General features: G+C 52.1%; 1 protein-coding gene across 1 annotated transcript; it reads right to left on the bottom strand.

Moving 5' to 3' along the window:
• Positions 1-6,570: 6,570 nt before the first annotated feature.
• Positions 6,571-17,173, bottom strand: Agxt (alanine--glyoxylate and serine--pyruvate aminotransferase). Its single transcript, XM_028890674.2, has 11 exons — positions 16,889-17,173; positions 16,603-16,795; positions 15,113-15,177; positions 14,467-14,567; positions 12,704-12,774; positions 11,679-11,763; positions 10,575-10,670; positions 9,905-9,974; positions 7,810-7,905; positions 7,341-7,469; positions 6,571-6,935 (listed from the first exon to the last, which is right to left on the bottom strand). The coding sequence occupies exons 1-11, from the start codon at positions 17,117-17,119 to the stop codon at positions 6,828-6,830; spliced, it is 1,245 nt and encodes a 414-aa protein (XP_028746507.1). The 5' UTR covers positions 17,120-17,173; the 3' UTR covers positions 6,571-6,827.
• Between the last annotated feature and the right edge of the window lie 2,766 nt (positions 17,174-19,939).

The raw sequence follows: 19,939 nt of genomic DNA, 5'->3' as shown, positions 1-19,939 counted from the left end.
GGGGGGACCCCAGGGCCCCATGTGTGTGCAGGTGATCCAGTGTCCCTGTGTCCTTCAAGGACTGGCAGTAGGTGTCAGAGTAACTATACACTGAGCAAGTGGCCAGGGCCTCCGAAGGCTATGAGACCAGAGCCTGAGTTATCATCAACACAAGGGAAATGTCATGTTGTCTCAAGAGTAGGACTGAGCTAGACCCAGGCCCACCCTGGCCACCTCCTCGGTGATGGCTATAAATCACAATGGCTGCTCTTAACAGAAATGAGAGTCGTGAACACAGGAAAGACCAAGAGGACACGAATTTTTTTTAGACAGGGTCTTACTATGTAGTCCTTGCTTGCTTGGAACTCTCTATATAGACCAGGCTATCCTCAGACTCTTAGAGAGGTCTGTCTCTGTCTCCTGAGTGCAGGAATTAAAGGTGTGACCACCACACCCAGCTAAAATGTTTTAGAATTATATTGTATGTATTTATTTTGCTTGTACCAATGTGTGTGTGTGTGTGTGTGTGTGTGTGTGTGTGTATGTGTGTGTGTGTGTGTGTGCCACTGCTCATGTGTGGAGTGCAGAGAATAACTTGTAGGAGTTGGTTCTTTCCTTCTCAGTCCAGGGACTGAACTCAGGACCTTTACCCACTCAGCCATTTCATCAATCCTCAAGAGAATATTTTGAAATCATCCCTAGTCCACCGCCCTTTAAATAGTCTACCCAGACACACCACACGAGGGTGCAGGAGCAGAATGTAGCACTCCTTAAAGTGTAACACAACACCCCCAGTAAGAACCAATTGGGGTTCAGAAACTTTGCCAAATGGTGATTTGTCACCAAGATGCTGTGTTAGACATGCGATCTATGGTAGCATGGGATGACTGGACTTCTGGAGCTTCCTCTGTAGGCCCCAATACAGGAGGCACATCCTCTCTGGTCCCGTGAGAAGGGGGGACTAGAAGGGGCGTGTCTACTTGGAAGAGGGCAGTGTAAGTGCTGGATCTGGCCAATGCTAACCCTCCTGCTCTGGCCATGAGACAGGCCTTGGGAGACATGCTGCAAAATGGTTCTGTGCTGATGACACCATGCAGATCAGGGCCAGGAAGGCTCACTGGCAAGTTCTTCAGTGCCTTCCATACCTGTCCTGTCCAACTTTTGACATTTCAACACGACATTGAGGTTGAGGTCTACAAATGAACTAACTGGGTTGCATTCCTAGCTATTCTGGGACACATGTGGTCTGCAGGCCAGACTGGACCTGCCTGCAGGTTTATAAAATGCACTCATTCCATAATTCAAATAACAATTCATAATTCAAACAGGGAGAATCTTTGTATCATCTCAAGGTCTACCACGCAGGCTCAGAGGCTCAGCGTAGGCTGGGACTTTGTCCCATCTGCCTTGGTGCTTGGGGACCTCTCTGGATCTTGAAGACTATGTATGGCTCAGCTAGAAATGTCCATCAACCAAGTGACTGGGATAATTATCACTTCTGAGTGGGACCAGCACACAAGCAGGTTCCACAACAACAAATCTGGGTTGTGGTATGACCATAGTGTCAATGACAGTATGGGGATCCCTGCAAGCCCCAGCATAGGAGCTGAGGCCCTAGAGCAAGAGAGCCACAGGCCCCCATGTGTGTTGGCGGGGGTGGGAGGTGACGGTAGCGCAGCATGGGTCTGGGGGGCAATGGATGCAGTCTATCTGGGCCAGCCAAACAGGGCGAGGGACAGATAAGTTACAAGAACAGTGACCTTCCTGTTATCACACCTGGTGTCCGGGCTTCCCCCTCACCTCACGCTGACCTTGGTGACTTCTCTGGGGACTTAAGAGTCCTGGAAGGCAGCAGGGAGGAATGGTCCTCCCAGAAACAGAGCTTCAAGAAGCAGAATTATTCCTTAATTGCAGAGACAAGAGGCCCATGGGAAGCACACAGATGTAAGACGGGAAACGGCAGAGGTGGAGGCAGCTGCAAATGATGTACACAGTGAGTTCCAAGCCCAGAAGTTCTGAGGTCGAACAGTCTCCACAACCCACGAGGACCCACGAGGACACGTGGGCACTTGGAGATTTGAACACCCCACTCTCAGTACCTGATGGGAAAAAAATCAGCCAGTGCCTACTGTCACCAGCCAGCCTGAATGCTGTCTGGAGAAGTCCACTATGCTCAACAAGATCAGGTCTTAGTGCATTTACACAGAGCTAAAATCCATATGCAATATGCTTTCGGACCTCAACAGACACAGATTAAAAATAAAAACCAAGAGGATATTTCCAAGTATATGGAAATTATATAACACACATAAAAATAATCTATGGTTCCGAGAATAAGTCCCAGGGAAAAAGTCATAAAATATTTTGACTTGGGTGGTAATGAAACAGGCCCGTCAAAGCTTGGAGACGAAGCCGACACCGTGCTCAGAGAGGAAACTTCAGTTTGAAACACCTGGGAGAGAAGCTGTGTTTCAAAATCAACTTCTTAGGCTTCCAATGTAGGAAGCAGGAAACCAAGAGCAGCCCACAAAGGTATGGACAAAAATTGCTTGTCAATCAAGAATTTGTCAAAAATTTCAAAGGGGGGCCAGTGGGATGGCTCAGCAGGTAAGAATGTCTGCTGCCAAACATGACGATCCGAGTTCAAGTCCCAGGATCTGCATGGTAGAGGAGAAGACCTCCTGCCATTGTCCTCTGGCCTTTACACATTGTGGCATATGTACACATGTGGCACATACACACACACACACACACAGAGAGAGAGAGAGAGAGAGAGAAAGACAGAGACAGAGACAGAGACAGACAGAGACAGAGACAGAACAAATGAGAATGTAAAAAGAATTAAAATGAGTAAGTTAGAACCGAAAGCAGTCAAATGAGGAGGATAACAGAGTAGAAATTAGTAGAGGACAGACTACAGAGAAAAGCAACTCAAGCGAACACTGGTGTTTCGGGAGACCGACAAAAGCAATATTTTCTAGCAAGGTTAATGAACAGAAAAAAGGGAGAAAATATAAGTCACCAAGCTAGCGGATGATGAAAGAAAAATCACCACAAATTCCACAGACACAATGAGTCTGTAAAGGGACACTGTGAGTTTCCTCACCTAGGACATTTAATAGCAAGCATGCCGTGAATAGCACAGTTATTAAAACTGGTGCGAGAAGAAGATACCATCTAAAGAGCCCCATATCTAGTCAGCTCTCAGGAAGCCCAGGCAAGAAGACTGTGAATTTGAGGTCAACTTGAGCTCCATAAGGAGACCCTGTCTCAAATGGAAGGAAAAAAGAAGGAAAGAAGGGAGGGAGGGAAGGAGGGAGGGATGGACAGATGGACGGAAGGACTCATGCGTGTGGAATTTTTTTTTAGATTTTTCCATAAAGAAAGTTTCCATCCCTAAGTCCTGGGTTGTTGAATTCTACCAAAAACATAAGGGAAAGAAAGTATGTCTAGTTGTAGAAAAGCTTTATCAGAAAATAAAGGAGAAAATGATGTTTAAATCATAACCTTAATACCTAAGAAGGACTGCAGAGCAGCAAAGGATGGAGATGCTGTGAGCGCCGTGCTGACAACACACTCGGCCAACTGAGGTAGACAGCAGCTACAGGAAACCCACTACTGATGCTGTTTACAAGCTGAACACGTGCGCGCGCGCGCGCGCGCGCACGCACATACACACACACCACAAATAAATAAAAATTCAAATATTAAACACTTTCTCTAAGACTGAAGCTCTAACCATTTTTTTTTTACATTGGGTTTATGGTCCTCAGCAAGGTGAGAAAGAGAGCCAATGAAAAGTATGCATATTTGGAAAGATGTATAACTGTCATCATTCATGGGCAACTTGATTATCTACTTGGAAAATCCAAAGAAATCTATAAAGACGTCATTAGAAGTGTGAGCCTAGCAAGGTCCATAAATGCAAGACTAATATTAAAAAACCATATTAAGAAGAAACAATTGGAAGTGAAAAAATAAATAGCATTTATAATATCAGCAAAATAGAAACCCCTTAGGATAAATCTAATGAAAGACATGCAAGACCTCTACAGTGAAAATCTGAAACATTGCTTAGTGAAATTTAAAGTCATCTAAATTAATGCTCATGAATTCAAGTTTATCGTATTTCTAGGATTCCTACTGTCCTTAACCTGAGAGTTGGTAAATTCCAGTCAAAATCCTAGGAAGCTATTCTGTATAAACAGACATAATTCATGTAGAAATTCAAAGGTTTTAGAATAAGAAAAGTTGTGTGTGTGTGTGTGTGTGTGTGTGTGTATGAGAGAGAGAGAGAGAGAGAGAGAGAGAGAGAGAGAGAGAGAGAGAGAGAGCACTTCATCATATTCGGACTCACTGGTGACTGCACATTCTGAGATAAGGAGATCGACCTAGGACCAAAAAGGTGGCCAGAGTAGAACAGACGCCAGAAACCAATCCACAAATACGTAGTCCATGATCCTTGCCAACTTGGCAGGTCAACTGAATGGAGAAAGCAAGGTTTGTTTAACAAGCGTACCGTTGGGACAACTTAACAAAAGATAGAACGCACTTTGCCCCATGTCCACACCACAAAACAAATGATAAACCTACGTTATAACTCCAAAAGAAAATACAGGAATATCCACAACAGCCCCAAAGTAGGAAAGACTTCTGGGGCAAGGTGCAAATAGCCCAGACCACAGAGAGAAAACCTATACGACTTTGCCAAAATTAAACACACCTGCTCTTTGGAGCTATCAGCAGGAAAATGAATAGGTGAGCTACAGAAGAAGGAAACCCTTGAGACACAAACATCTGGTTGGGTTGAGAATTCATTTTCTAAAAAGAAAATCTATGATGGTGCTGGCAAAGTGACTGAGTGGGTAGTGTGCTCACCAAACAAGCATGGGGACCCAAGTTTGGATCCCCAGCACCCTCATAAAAGCTGGGTACAGCTGTGTGCACCAGTAACCCTAACACTAGGTGACGGGAAGGGGCAGAAACAGGTTCACTGGACAGCCAACCTGGGCAAAATATGAGTTCTAGGTCCAGGGTGATTAAAGGTGTCCCCAAAATTAAGGTGGAAAAACACTGGTGGGAGACATTTCAAGTTTACCTCTGGCCTTTAGATGCTCCTGCATGGGCAAGTGCACCCCATCACACACATGCATATAACACACACACACACACACACACACACACACACACACACACACACACACAGGAACTCAAGGACTATTACAAACCCCAAAAAGGAAAAAATCCATATACCAAGCAAAATATTTGAGCTGACATGTCTCTAAAGGTTTGCAAGCGACCAGTGTCACATGAAAACACACAGACATTGTCAGTCACCAGGGGAGGGTACATTCTAACGCAGTTAGTTTGACAGCTGCTAGAGCAAAAGGATGCCAGCCATCCGGGCAAGGATGTGGAATGCCCACAGCTCCCAGGCACAGTATCTCCGCGACAAGGCAGCCTGTGACTGAAATCCTTGTCATTTAATCAAAAGAAGTGAAAGCATACAGTCACACAAAGCCTTGAATCAGGAGGCTGTTATAGCTGGTATTTACCAAAGCCCCAAACTGGAAATGATCAGGTGTCTGTCCATCACCAGCAGGTAAAGGAACAGAATTTCTACAGTGCGGTCGTGCACGTAAGGACAGTCAGGCACACACGTGCAGGAAGGCCCAAGATGCTGGGCAGGTTTTCAGCAGAGAATGTGTGTGATCCATAGTGACACAGCTGGACCAGAGCCAGGAGATCTTCCACTGGGTGATTCCTGGGTCCATTCTCAGCCAAACCACGTGTATATCTCAGTGTCTACCTCTTGGGAGAGCAAATCAAGATAGGGCTGCTCTCTGGACAAAGGCCAGGCTCTAGGTGATCACATGGCCCTGGGCCCTGGACTTCCAGAACCCTCTCCTTGCTCTGCTCCAGGTCCCTGTATGGCACTTATTACAGCTCTTTAGACTGTCCCTTCTGGTCACTAGGAGCCATGGGGCAGCAGCCTCTTTTAGCTGGGGAACTTACTCCAAAATACAACTGTGACCAGTTGTACCAGGGATGTGGACATAGCCAGGTCAACCATTCTCTGCCGGGATTCCTACTGGTAACCTGATAAGAGGGGGGCTCTCCAGCCTTGGTAAGAGGGGGACTCTCCAGCTTTCCTTTTGGGGGCTCTGAGTATAGCTGTCCAGTGTGCTCCAGCTCTGAGTCTGCTGGACAACTGGGCCAGAAGTGAGGTTTGGGAGATAAGCCGAGCGGGGAACTGGGGCTGGGGGTGGGGGCGGGGTGCTCTTAGGTGAATATGAAATATCAAAGTGGAGGGCCAAGGATGTCATGAGCTCAGGTTCTGGTCATGTGCTGTGGGTGTCTCGTCTTTATGAGAGGGGTTTCTTGTAGATTCACTTGAAGACAGCATTATGAGAGTGTGTTTGGGGGGGGTGAGTGACATCTGGAAACTGAAGACAGTATCCCCACCCTGGGAAAGGCTCTTTTCACAGGCTCTAGAACAAGTGGCTTTCCCCAGAGGGCGACCCTGGGGCTGAACAGGCAGCTGAGGGGTCCCATTTCCTCTTCCACACCCAGTTGGACACAGCCAGAGGAGAGGTTTGACTAGCACTTTATTGACTATTCCCAAAGGCCAGTGGCCCGCAGACTGCAGTGTTGTGGGAATGTGATCACCGTCCTGTGTCCACAGGGTCCCACCTGTGGGGAGAGGGGCAGCTTTTCCCTGTGCCTTCCCGCCTCACCAGGCTGTATCAGCAGCTTTGCCGTCCCCAGGCCTGGTGGCCTGGCGCTGTCTTTTGGTTCCTGCTACACTCCCGAGCCCCTCAGGAGGGCACAGTCTGATGAGAGGATGCTCACAGCTTGTTCTTAGGACAATGTTGCAGGGCCTCCCTCAGGGCCTGGGCCAGGCGGTCCACATTCTCCCTGGTGGCGTTGTAGCCCAGCAGGCCAATCCGCAGCACCTGGTAGGCACGGAACAGGCAGACCTCAGCCTCTGTTTGCATCCCTCTTCCTTATAGCAGCTGGTCAGGGTAGGGTACATTTACCACGGGAGATCGCCATCCATCCGGTGTGCAGGAGGGAGGTGGCCTCAGGCATGCCACACAGGGGCCAGAGCCAGGCCCTTCCCTTCTGGACCCGAAACAGAGCCCAGGAAGATAGCCCGGAGGGTCACTCAGCACTCAGAGTGGACCTGGCAAAGCTGGTGATGTGTGACCTTCTTGGCATGGCGGAGTGGGCTGAGGACAGTCTACCTGAGGGGATGGTGCTGCTCTGGACCCTGCAGTGACCCAACACAGCTGGCGTGTGTGCAGCAGGACGCAACACTAGGTGCCTTGTGCCACCTGGCACTCCGGGAGCCTCCTCACCTTCTCCTCAGAGGGCCCAAGGCCACCAGCGATTTCAATGTGGAAGTGGTCCAGCACGTAGCTGACGATGTCCCTCCAGTTGTAACCAGCAGGCACAGTCACGGTGGTGATGGTGGGTAGCCGGACTGCCTGCGAGGAGTGCCAGCCTCAGCCATATAGGCTGGGACCCTTCATACCCTCCAGGGCCATTCATACCCTCTAGGAGGATGCTCAGGTCTTTTGACCTGTGCTGGCTCTTAGAGTCCAGAGAAAGGGCCAGAAACTGGTGGCTGATGCAGGGCTCCCTTGGCAGGGAATAAGAACCATTTGGAGATTGCCAAGAGCCTCAAAAGGTTGCCCCCAGCCTCAGGAGGCTCAAGTCTCACTGAAACATGGCATTTGTTTTCACCAATTGAGTACAGCCTCCCCCTCCCCATTGGACTAGTGCCTGGGTCAGTCAGCTGACACCCCCTTCCTTTGGGCTCCTCACCGGGTCCTTCACAAAGAGCTGCAGGCCCAGCTCCTGCAGGCGTTTATGCAGATATGCGGTAGCCTCCCTGTGTCGCTGCCAGAAATTCTCCAGGCCCTGTGGGGGAAAAGGTGACCATGACCAGCAGACAGGGTGGGAGCCCCTCCTTGAGACAGCAGGGCCCACAAGGCTCTGTACTGGAACCCCAGGCCCTGAGGAGACAAGAGGGTCTATGCTGAGCCAACTTGAGGAAAGAGGATATTTTCTAGGCCTGGGAGGGAGAGAGGTGGGTACCAGCCCCCAATGGGTACCCAGTGGACCCTGGGGAGACAGGCAGGACACATTTCAAAGTATAGATTGCCACTCCGGGAGGCTGGGGTTGCTGGCCACATGGGTGTGGCATGATCAGTCAGGTCCTATTCATTCTGACCCTGAACCTCAAGGAAATGTGATACATGACCTCTAGTAACTAGTTCTCTCCACTCTAGCCCCATAATTACTTCCAGGTCATATCTTGCCAACCAGCGACTGTTCATCTTCTTAGCACACCGATCCACAGGCAAATGCTGCCAGAGTCCACTGAGCTTATCTCTTTCCCAGTACTCTTCCTACTTCTGCCCTAGGGTCTCAGGATGTGGCCCAGGCTAGCCACAAACTCTTGATCCTGCATCAACACCTGGGGTTCTGAGATCACAGGTAGGTGCCGCCATACTTGGCTCCCCATGACTCCTTTCTTTTCCTTATCCGGCTCAGCCCTGGCCGCTGCTCCACAGGAATGTACCCCCAGTTCAGAGCCCTGGCCAGGGTGTAGGTGACCATCTAGATCATGGGTCACCACATCTCTGACCCATTCCTCACGGAGCAGTTTTATGAGCAGTCCTAAGAATACATACATGCTAACCACAGCCCAGGGGCTCTTTCTGGCCTCTGTGGCTGGCAGTGGTCTATAAGGGACATCCAGACCCAGAGGAAAGTGGCCAGACTTGGGTTGTTTTTTCTGTCCTGTGACCTACACAACCAACTGGGCCTGTAGCCACACTTCACCTCCATTTCCTGAGGGTGGACTCTGCCCCGGGCACAGGCACTGACTTAGTCACACCCAGCTGGCCTGGAACCTGCACATGTCTGCAGAGTGCCAACTCCTTCTCGACTCTGGTAAGGGCTGCAGTGGCCAGGTGTGTCCCCAGGGCTCGTTCGGAAACTATCTTGGCTAGCAGTCCAGGAACCATAGTGGTGTTGGCTTGTGTCTGATGGTGAAGTTTGTAATGAAACCCAAAGTAGCCGGGCATGGGGGCACATGCATGCAATCCCAGAACTTGGGAGGTAGGTGCAGGAGAAATGGGAATTCAAGGCTAGCCTGGAACTCAGATACATAACAAATTTGAGGCTAGCCTGGGCTACATGAGACTTCAGCTTTAAAAAAAGAATAAAGCCAGAGTAACCTTTCTTGTTCTGTCTGGCTCTCTGGCCAATGTTGACACCTCAGATATGTTATGATGGAATAAGTGTAGGCCCTGGCTTTGAACTTAGATTTTCCAGCTTCCAAAAACTATCATCCAAATAAATTTAACTATAAAGTACCGTGCCTGTGGCATTCTGTTAGAACGACACAAACTAAGATAGCCATTGCTTTACCAAGCAGGGGCTGCATAAACCCCATCCCTCTCACCATACCATCTCTCTCAGAGCCCCCCACTCTGTGTTGGGGAGCCTCCCTCTTACAGCCTCCCCTGTGCTCAGTAGCTGAAGTGTCAGATAAGAGTGCCTCTGTCTGTCCTGGGCTCTGTCCTCAAGTCTGCCCACAGTTAGTGCTCCACCCTCCTTGTTAAAGAAGCCGTTCCTTCCTTGGTCCTCCATGGGAAGAGCTCCATCTTCCCAGTGACACCACAGCTTATCCTAGCCGGAAGCACGGGCCTGTCCGAAAACAGTGCCACTGCTGTCTCAGGAGCCCTCTTGTCCCCTTTCTCCAGAGCAATCGGAGGGAGTCATGGCAAAGGAAGAATCCCACTGGTACCCAGTCTGAGGTGCACTCAGGTCTGGGGGGCTTCCTCCTCTTCCCTTTCTCCTGCTCCTCCTCCTCCTCCCCATCTCCCTGGGCCCAAGTCCCTCCTATTACCTCCTCTGAAATGAGCGCCAGGCTCTCCCTCAGGCAGTATAAGCTGGTGACCGGCGTGGTATGGTGAACTCTGGGGAACAAAAGAAGAGCCTGGTCCAGGGTCATGGTAAGGACAGGGACAGGAGCTGATTGTCCCACCCCAGCAGCTCAGGCTCTAGGGCAGGAGCCAACCATTTCCCAGGGACACTTTCCTGCTTCAGAGTCACAAAGTCAAGGATGCCGGGGAGGGGAGGCCCACACGGGGCCTGGCAACATGGAGGGGAAGGGAAAGGGAAGGAATACAGAGTTGATCGCCTTCCTACCAAGACTCCATCCTCCTGTGAAGCCCGCCCTGGACCCCTTGCACCCACTAGTCTCCGGCACCATTCTGGTTCCCTGGCTTGTGTTTAACACAAGACCCCTCAGGATTATGACCACGGTGGACTACGGAATCTCTGGCTAACCTTCCAAGAGGGGTAAACTGAGGCCTGGAATGGAAGGCTATAGCAGAGCTGGGTGCAGAAAGCTGATGGAGGACAAGGAGTATGGACATGGTCATGGGGGCCGTTTATTGGACCTGAGTCTCTGGGTCAGGTGACAAGTAAGGCCTGAATTTAATCGTTAGTACAGGATTGAGAGGTTGGTGCAGGGGGCAGTCACCCGCCCACCCTCATCCCTGCCCGACACTCACACTCTGGTCTTGCCCTCACAGCCCCACAGCTTGGCCAAGTACGTGATGTCTGTGTAGAAGGAGACAGGCTTTGTCCGCCGAGTGTAGACCTTGTGTCTGGGCAAGAGAAACCGGCCTGAGTACCCGTCCCTGGCCTTGGGGCTGCCCTGTGTCAATATGGGAGTCCAGGGGCAGAAAGCCCACTGTAGAGCTGTGCTCTCGGGAGCTTGTGAGCATGTGCAGGCTGCCCAACCCTCTGAGATCCGAATGGGTGCGGCTATCACGTGGGTGCCTAAGCCCACGCCCCCACCACGCATAGTCTCTTCATTTCTTCAACTTCTGCCCACAGGTTTGTCCTGCCTCATTTCTCAGGGAAACTGAGGCTCAGGCTTGGGTTGCAGATGCTTTCCAAGGTGGGACTCCCCAACCCTTCACTCCGCTCCTGATGAATTTCCTCCCTTCCTACACAACTCTCAGCTCCCACTTTCCCTAAGGCACCGCTGTGTCTGATATGACAGCCAGGAAGAATTCCTGACCATACCAAAATCGCCTCATTTGGGCTGGCACCCAAGGGCTGCTTGCAGCTGATGGTCATTACCTGCTGAGCTCTCTCTCTCTCTCTCTCTCTCTCTCTCTCTCTCTCTCTCTCTCTCTCTCCCCTGTCTCTCCCTCCAACCCCCACCGGCCTGGCTCGGGATCTAGACACCAGGAGCCTTAGATGATGATGGAATTGCAGAGTGAGGGGTCATTTGTACCTGTCTCTGAGCAGGTCCTGGAAGCTGAACTGGGCTCTGAGCATCCAGACACATTGGATTGATCACCTCTTAGCATGACACCACCGAGAGTCTCCAGAATGCCAGCCTCTGATCCTACCCACAGCCCTGGCCCTGGCATGTGTTTGCCACCCCACCCCCACCCCCAGCACTACCACTACCCTGTGAGCCAGCTTTGGAGCACATCTTGGCTTTTAGGACATCCCAGCAGGGTGAGCAGGGAGGTTTCAACATGGAGACTTTCCCTCCCTCCCTCCCTCCCTCCCTCCCTCCCTCCCTCCCTCCCTCCCTCCAAGGGCCAGCAGCACCCCAATCTGCACCCACACCCCAAGATGAAGTGAGGACTACTCACTTGGCCTTGTCACTGAAGGAGATGAGGGAGATCCCTGGTGGGGCGTTCAGGACCTTCTGGGAGCCAGAGTACAAGACGTCAATGCCTAGGATGGGGACGGAGAGGGGGATGGCTGAGATCCCACAGAGGAATGTACCAAATAGGTGTGTTTGTCCATGCCAGACCGTGTGCTGTGACTGGCGGACCAAGATTTCACTGAGATGTGGAAACCAGGAGGCATGTGGGAGAGCCCAAGTTTCAGATCTCAGCACTGTTTCATCATTCTTATGACCTCAGGCCGGAGCCTCTTAGCATGGCTTCTCTAACCCTGTGAACAGCCAGGCCTGGGCAGTATAGCGTGGTTGTCTGAGGGATGGCCCCATATCTGCAGCGCTGGAGTTGCTGCATCTGATGCACAGGGCCCACCCAGCCTTTCCTCCTGTCTCTTCCTACTGGAGCTGGAAAGCCTCCCAAATATCTGCAGGGTAGCATCTGCTTCCTAAGCCCCACCCCCACCCTATCTGATGGCCTGGCAGAAACTCAGGCTGTGGTGTACGTGTGGTGTGCCCCCCAAGGGCTTACGTGTTGGAAAGTGGGTCCCCAGTGTGGTGTGGGAGGGTTGGGGCCTCTAAGAGGCCAGGCCTATCGGGAAGTGATTGGGTCACTGGCTGTCCTCGGGAATTGGCCCTGCCTAGTTCTCAGGAAAGGGCTGTTAGGAAAGAGCAGGTCTTTCCCTTCCTGGTCTCCGGCTTCTCATTCCACCCTGCGATCGCTTCCCCTTGTTTACCATGTTGCTGTCTTCTATGAGGCGATGCAGCCAGGACCCACGCCAGAGACCCTGCCAGGCTGTTTGGGCTTTCTGCCTAGCAGACGTCAAGCCACATGGCGTCTTTTGCCTGGGCCTCTGGAGACAGGGCCGTAAAGCCAGTCACCCAGGTCCAGTGGTGGGTCTACAGGAACTGTCATACTGAGCATTCTGTAGCCTCACGGTTTGCCCATGTGTGTGACCCGGAATATGCGGGAAGGAGTATGGGGCATGCTCTTACCTTGCTGGTCCATGTAGATGGGGACCCCGCCCAGTGATGCCACAGAGTCCACCAGGAATAGGCACTGGTACCTGAGGAGTCATGGGCATTGAGGCAACACAGGGAAGCAGGAGGGAATCCTGGGAGTTCAGAGTTCAGCCTGGACTGGGGGTCTGGCAGGGGTGGGGGTGGGCCTTGAAAGTCTTTGGAAGGGCATCAAGGAAGCAGAGAGGGGTCTTTCCCACTTCCTACTTGGGGTCCCTTCCCTGAGGTAGCTCCTTGAAAGCAGAAGAGCTGTAGGGTTGGGCAGGTATCTAGACCAGGGCCCGAGTAGGTGGGTCATGACCCAGATGGCTGTGCCGCAGGACCTCTCGGGGAGAGATGAGGGTCAACCTAAGCAAGCAGAGTTCTGGGTGCCAAGAGCCAGCGTGGGCCCCAGTAACCTGGCAGCACAAAGGTCTGGGTCCTCCCTCTACCAATAGCTACACACTTGGCCACCTGCCACAAACACATGGCCTTTAGAGGCCAGAGTCCAGCTTGAGTATGTTCATCCTCTTCTACCCAGGTTTCCCCATAGAACCATGTAGGCACAGCATGGGCAAGGCTTGAGCCCCATAGTCTAATCATGCATTGGCAGGACTCAGTGTGAAGGACTCTTTCAGTGGGGGCCCTGCCCATATGGGCTCCATGACCCTGAGGACCATGGTAACCCTGCCATGGTAACCCTCTATGGCTGTGGAGAGGTCCTCTCCTGCCCTGTGGTCAACTCTACAGACAGCAGGGCTGGCTTCCAGGGGGAGGGGGGTACCACGTCCTGGAGCAGTTCTCCTGTGAACCCCTGTGTGGGGGTGGGGTGGGGGAGAAGTGCAGGCAAGGGGCAGCTTTGGTGCCTGGAGACTCTTTTCCCCCCCCTTTTATTTTATTTTACAATACCATTCAGTTCTACATATCAGCCACGGATTCCCTTGTTCTCCCCCCTCCTGCCCCTCCCCTTCCCCCCAGCCTACCCCCCATTCCCACCTCCTCCAGGGCAAAGCCTCCCCTGAGGACTGAGATCGACCTGGTAGACTCTAGTCCAGGCAGGTCCAGTCCCCTCCTCCCAGACTGAGCCAAGCATCCCTGCATAAGTCCCAGGTTTCAAACAGCTAACTCATGCAACGAGCCCAGGACCTGGTACCACTGCCTAGATGCCTCCCAAACCAATCAACTGTCCCACCTATTCAGAGGGCCTGATCCAGTTGGGGGCCCCTCAGCCTTTGGTTCATAGTTCATGTGTTTCTATTCATTTGGCTATTTGTCCCTGTGCTTTATCCAACCTTGGTTTCAACAATTCTTGCTCATATAAACCCTCCTCTTTCTTGCTAATTAGACTCCCAGAGCTCCACCTGGGGCCTAGCTGTGAAGTCTAATTAGCCTGGAGACTCTTAGAGTGAGGCAAGAGCAGGCTTTGAGATGTGCACGGTGCTCAGGAAGCACCAGCCCTTGTTAGCCATGGGACCGCCAAGGCCAGTACCACTGTGGTGGCGTCTGGCTAAAGGGTACTTGGTCCTACTCCAGCTGCTGCATCCTCACCCAATAAAAGCTGACCACACGTATTCAGCCTGTAGCAACCCCCCCCCCCCCACACACACACATGTCATTGTGGGACAGCGGCAGGTAGTAAGGTGAACTGGGGACAGTTGGGATACCTCGCCACGGTCAGCCCTGCAGCTCCCTGCCGGCATCACCCAGCCAGGTTGCATGCTTTGCTCTGCCCTGATTCAGCCACCCTAGGTCAGACTCACCTGTGGCAGAGCTCCCCCAAACCATCTAGGGGCTGCACCACACCAGTGGATGACTCCCCATGGGTCAGGAACAGCAGCACTGGTTTGTGCTGGGCCAGGCCCTGAGGGACAGAGGGGACAGCCGTGAGCAGAACTGCTGGGGATCTCTGCCTGGATCAGCCAGCCCCTTACAGAGGGACATTGGCATGTGAGGGCAGGGTTGGGATCTTCCACATATACCCAGCTCCCTCCAAAATGGAGCAGGCTGACTTAGAAAGCAAGACCGTGATGTGCCTCACCTTTCTGTCAGTGAGTGCTGATCGGGGGAACTGGGTGGAAGGCTTTGCCAAGACGAAAGGGTGGCCAGCATCCTGCCTAGTGTGTAGGCTGGGACTGGCCTGACCCCACAGGGAGGGGCTGGCACCCTGGAGTTCAGTAAGGAGTTGGGCCTCCCTGCCCCCACATAGCCTGCAGCCACACTGGCCCTGCCCACAGGGCTACATCCCAGACTCCATTTCGTTTTCAGACGGAGGTAGGCTTCCCACCTGTTCCTAAGTACTGGATCCCCTTCTATATGGCCAGTCATAGACACTAAGACAGACATTGAGCAAGCCACGGGCCTCGGCATCCCAGCCACCCGCTCCCGGGATGACTCAGTTCTCAGTACCTCCTCCACCTCCTGCAATGTGTAGTGTTCTCCAGGGTCCTTGATCATCCTGTGCACACGGGCTCCTGAGGACGGGGCAGAATGGGAAGTAAACAAGAACTGGCGGGGGGACCCCATTCATGCTGGCTCCCAGGTGGCCGTACCATAGAGGGAGAGGAGCATGCTCAGTGAAGGCTGATTTTCGCATAGATGCAGCACTGTCCTGGCCTCCAGGGCTTTGAGTCCAGAGCTTTGAGAAGTCCCTCCTCAGGCTATGGTACCCGAGGCTCTTGGTGGCCTCATCGTATAGATAGTATCTATAGAGGTCACTTTGAGCACCGCAGGTGGGATGGGATCCCACCTAACCCAAGTGGAGTTCACAGAGATCCCACACCATTTGATGAAAGACGGAAGGAATGAAGGGTGAGAGGATGAAGCAGGCCTTGATCCTGTGGGTCTGGTGACTCCAGGAACCGAGCATATGTCCTGATGGTCACATGCACTGTTCACAACCAGTGTCCTAGCAGGAAAGGAACCTCAACCACCCACATCCCAGTGAAGGATAAAGAGGAGCCTGGATGACTGATGTGCCCTTGGGTCCCTAGCCCTGTCCTACCTTGGCTACTTTGGAAAAAGGTGGCCTAGGGGCTGGAAAGATGGCTCAGTGGTTAAGAGCACTGGCTCCTCTTTCAGAGGACCTGGGTTCAATTCCCAGCACCCATGTGGCATCCCCCCACTGTCTGTGATTCCAGTTGCAGGGGATCCGATACCCTCACACAGACGTACGTGCAGGCAAAACACCCATGCACATGAGAGAGAGAGAGAGAGAGAGAGAGAGAGAGAGAAGAGAAAGAAAGAAAGAAAGAAAGGAAGGAAGGAAGGAAGGAAGGAAGGAAGGAAGGAAGGAAGGGAAAATGGTGGTCTAACATGGAGTGACTGAGAGCTGCACACCCTCCTGGGCTCTCTCTGGCCGTCCATCACCACTGCGACTACGCACTTTGGAACCGTGCAGGCCATTTGCAGAGGCCGGGGTCTACCAGGAAGTCTGGGGGCATGCCTGCCCTCTTCCATCCTCAGACTATGGAGGGAGAACTGTTCCTAGATCCACATTTTGCAGATGAACAAGGCTCTGAGATTTGGGGAGGGAGTAAGCCTCTGCAATTCCAGTCTTCCCGAGGCCCCCAGCGAGCTGCTGGGGCTCAGACAGGGGGTGTCCCTGCAGAACTTCCGTGCATTCCAGAAACAATCATGCTCTAACTCTGAAAGGCCAGGCTGCTGTCATCTGCTGGGGCAAGGAGAAGCCCCTGGTGCCTGCCTGGAGGAAGCGGCAGCTGGGGGAGGTGGAGGCATTAGGTCTAGAGGAAGGAGTGCCCAGCGGGATGCCCCAGGTCTGACCTGTTGGAGATAGCTTTGGGATTCCCCCAGGAGACCTTTGGAGGGATAACATTGGGGCGGGGGGAGGGGGGGAGGGACGGGGACGACACGGTGTCATAGGCCACTCTCTCCCTTACCAATGCGCTCAGCAATCTCGGCAGCCCGCATCCCCCAGATGCCATTGACTCCAACTAGAAAGGAGTCCCCAGGCTCTAGGAGGTTGAACAGGGCAGTCTCCATGGCACAGTGTCCAGAGCCGCTGACAACCAGCGTGAGCGGGTTCCTGGTCTGGAACACGTACTGAATGCCTTGCTTGATCTCATCCATGATCTAGACAAGGGGCACACAGGTGAGACCCTTTGCCCTGCCCGCCACCTAGCGATCACCACCCCTAAAACAGAGGCCGTTGCCACCAAGGCCTACCTGAAACATCTCTTTTTGCATGTGGCCAATCATCCTCAGCCCTCCGGCCGCCAGCACTCTTGGAGTCAGGTCGGACGGCCCTGGGCCCAACAGGAGCCGCTTAGGAACTGACAGGGGCTTGCTCAGAGCCTCCGGTGGTGGCACCAGCAGCTGGTAGGAGCCCATGGTCCGCACCCAACCTGCTGCTCTGGTGCCCAGCGTCACACTGGTCTTGGTCAACATCCAGAACATTTCCCAACTAGCTCTGCGCTGGACTCAGAGGTGAGGTCTGGTTGGTGAGTCCCTGTTGCTCCTGGCCTTTTATTGTCAATTTAACCCTGATCGATGTTTGTCCTTCTGTCAGGATGGACAGGACAGTGGAGATGTTGAACTTTCTGCAGGGGGTGGGGAACCTCTGGTGTCCTGTCGAAGAACAGCAGTATGACCAGTATCCCACCTGCTCCCCGGGTCCCCGTGCAGCCCAGCCAGGGGTCTGGAAGTTTCTTCAAGAGTCAGAGAGCAAGTGCCTGAGGCCTGTAAGACCAAAACATTGCAACCACCCGCCTAAGCAGTGGGTCCCATAGCAGCCAGGGTAGATGTGACTGCATTCCAATACAGCCTCATTCATTGGTGCTGCTTGTGTGTGCATGGTGTAGGACTACCCTCTGCATCATGGGTTAGCCTCTCGGGGCATGAAAGAAAACCGACTGTCTCTCCCCCCATTATCAATCACCAATAACTCCTCAGATGGGGTGGGATTTGTGAGCTCCTGCCCTGTTCATGCTGGAAATTTGGCTGGCTTGAAAAAAAAAAAAAAAGCACACATGAAGTTGGGTATGAAAAAGTGGAGGGGGTAAGGGAGAAATTGAATTGGAGGGGAGAGGAAGGAGTGGATTTGGTCAAAACACATTACACACATGTAGAAAATTCTCAAGTAATAAAAAAGAGTCACTCCTTAGGTCAGAAAAATCAATCAATAAATCTTTTTAAAAGATTTCAGAGACAAAACATCCTATGGTTTTGTTTTTTATATGTTGATAACTAAAAATGGTTTGTTGCAGATATATATTTATATTGGTGGGCAAATCTGTCCATGGACTCTCAGAGGTTAGAGAGAAAGAGAAAAAAAAAAACACAGCTATTTACAGAATCTTACAATGTCCTAACTACAATGTTTTGTTCATATTCTGTCTTCTGGTAAAGGAATGTCTTTGTCAAGAATGTGTGTGTGTGTGTGTGTGTGTGTGTGTGTGTGTGTGTGTGTGTGTGTGTGTGTGTATTTCATTCACATTCCCAAAGCAGGGTATGGGGCCCAGAGACTGTAGCTTGCTGACCCTGGCTTGGCAGATGGGCAGGTGCATTTCAGCACATGTATATCTATGTATGGGGGGAGATTTCACCACATCCTTCCTCACTGAGAGCCTGCATGGAGACAAGGAGACCTCCACCTCACTTCATGCACTCACCGAGACACTGAATGGAGACTGGCGCCCCTCAATATCCCCTTCATACAGTTAGCCACACGACTATACCCTCTCACAGATCATACTCACATTCACACATTAACTCTCATACTCACGATCACACACAGACTCACTCAAGTCACACTCACAGAACTCACATTCACACACACACACACCCCTTACACTGACACACTGACTCATATATGTTCCACACACTCATATACAAATTCTCACACTCTTGCATATGTGCCAACTCTCTCTGACTCTCACACTCAGGCACTTGCACAACCACACATCTCTCTCACACACAAGCAAGTTAACTTCTATATTCACACCAGCTCTTACACACACATCAATTCAAACTCATTCTTACACTCACATAACCGCCAGCTCACCTGCTGTGAACATGCTGAATTCTGATCTTTTGGACATAGGGATTTCCCACACACACCCCCCACCGCCGCCGCCACCCGGTCAGAAATCTCTTGAGTCAAGTTCACACTCATAACCAACCAGGTCTCACAGAGCTCTCTCTGCTTGCCAGGTCAACATTCAGGAAGAATGAATGAAAACTCGGGGCGGGTAATGGTGGCATATGCCTTTAATCCCAGCACTTGGGAGGCAGAGGCAGGTGGATCTCTGTGAGTTCAAGGCCAGCCTGGACTACAGAGTCAGTTCCAGGACGGGCTCCAAAGCTACACAGAGAAACCCTGTCTCAATAACAACAACAAAAGAAAAAGAAAAAAGACAACTCGGGTTCCTAAAGAGGAGGAGTCAGCCTAAACTTAGGGTCCTGGTAAGTATAGAGACTTCATAATTCCCCCCTCCCTGCTTTGGTAAGGCCCCACCCCCGTCACCCAGCATGAGAGGAGGTGGGGTGTGGATGCCGTCCTCTGAAGACGAGGTTTGCTGACGGCAGTGATTATTTCTTCATGGTGCTCAGGGGCCAGGCCGTAGCCTCATAGGACCTGAGGCCCCTCTGACGGGGCAACCCTGGGCTTTGACAGTTGAGGTCACATGAATCCAAACACAACAGGAGCCAGCGCGGTGTCTGGGAAACAGCGGTGACCCAGGGACCTGCTCTGAGCTGGACAGAGCACAGGGCACAGGGCTGACCAGTCAGGCATCAGGTTCATTCTGTGCTCAGCCTGCCCAAACCTTAGAGGACCAAGCTTCCAAGCCCCAGGTCACTCAAGCCCCTTCCTTCATTCCAAGTGTCCTCAAGGTGTCACCACCAAGCCCCTAGACTCGGGGATATAGCTGAGGACCTTCTGTCCTTGGAGCAGCCCTGCTTCCTCAGGGACAGCCCTCCGGCTCAGCTCAACCTTGCTGTAGCCATCTTGCCTCTGAGCCTCCTCTTGCCTCCAGGGCCCCTCCCCGGTCCATCAAGCCCTAATCCCAGAGATTTTTCTGGACCATTGTCTTTTGCTAGCTCTTTGGGTCATGAGTGGCTTTCTCTCTTTCCTTTCCTCACATTCTGGTCTGCCCATCTAGCAGATATGTCTGAGCGCCTAACACCGTGGTCTTCCTGCCTGAGATGTTTGTCCCTTCTTGGCTCTGCTCCCTCTTGGAATTCTGGGAACGGTCCTTTACTGGAACTTCTGCACGC

Source organism: Peromyscus leucopus, chromosome 13 (genome assembly GCF_004664715.2).
Source record: "Peromyscus leucopus breed LL Stock chromosome 13, UCI_PerLeu_2.1, whole genome shotgun sequence".
NCBI classification, from domain to species: Eukaryota; Metazoa; Chordata; class Mammalia; order Rodentia; family Cricetidae; genus Peromyscus; species Peromyscus leucopus.
This window is presented reverse-complemented; position numbering and strand designations above follow the sequence as displayed.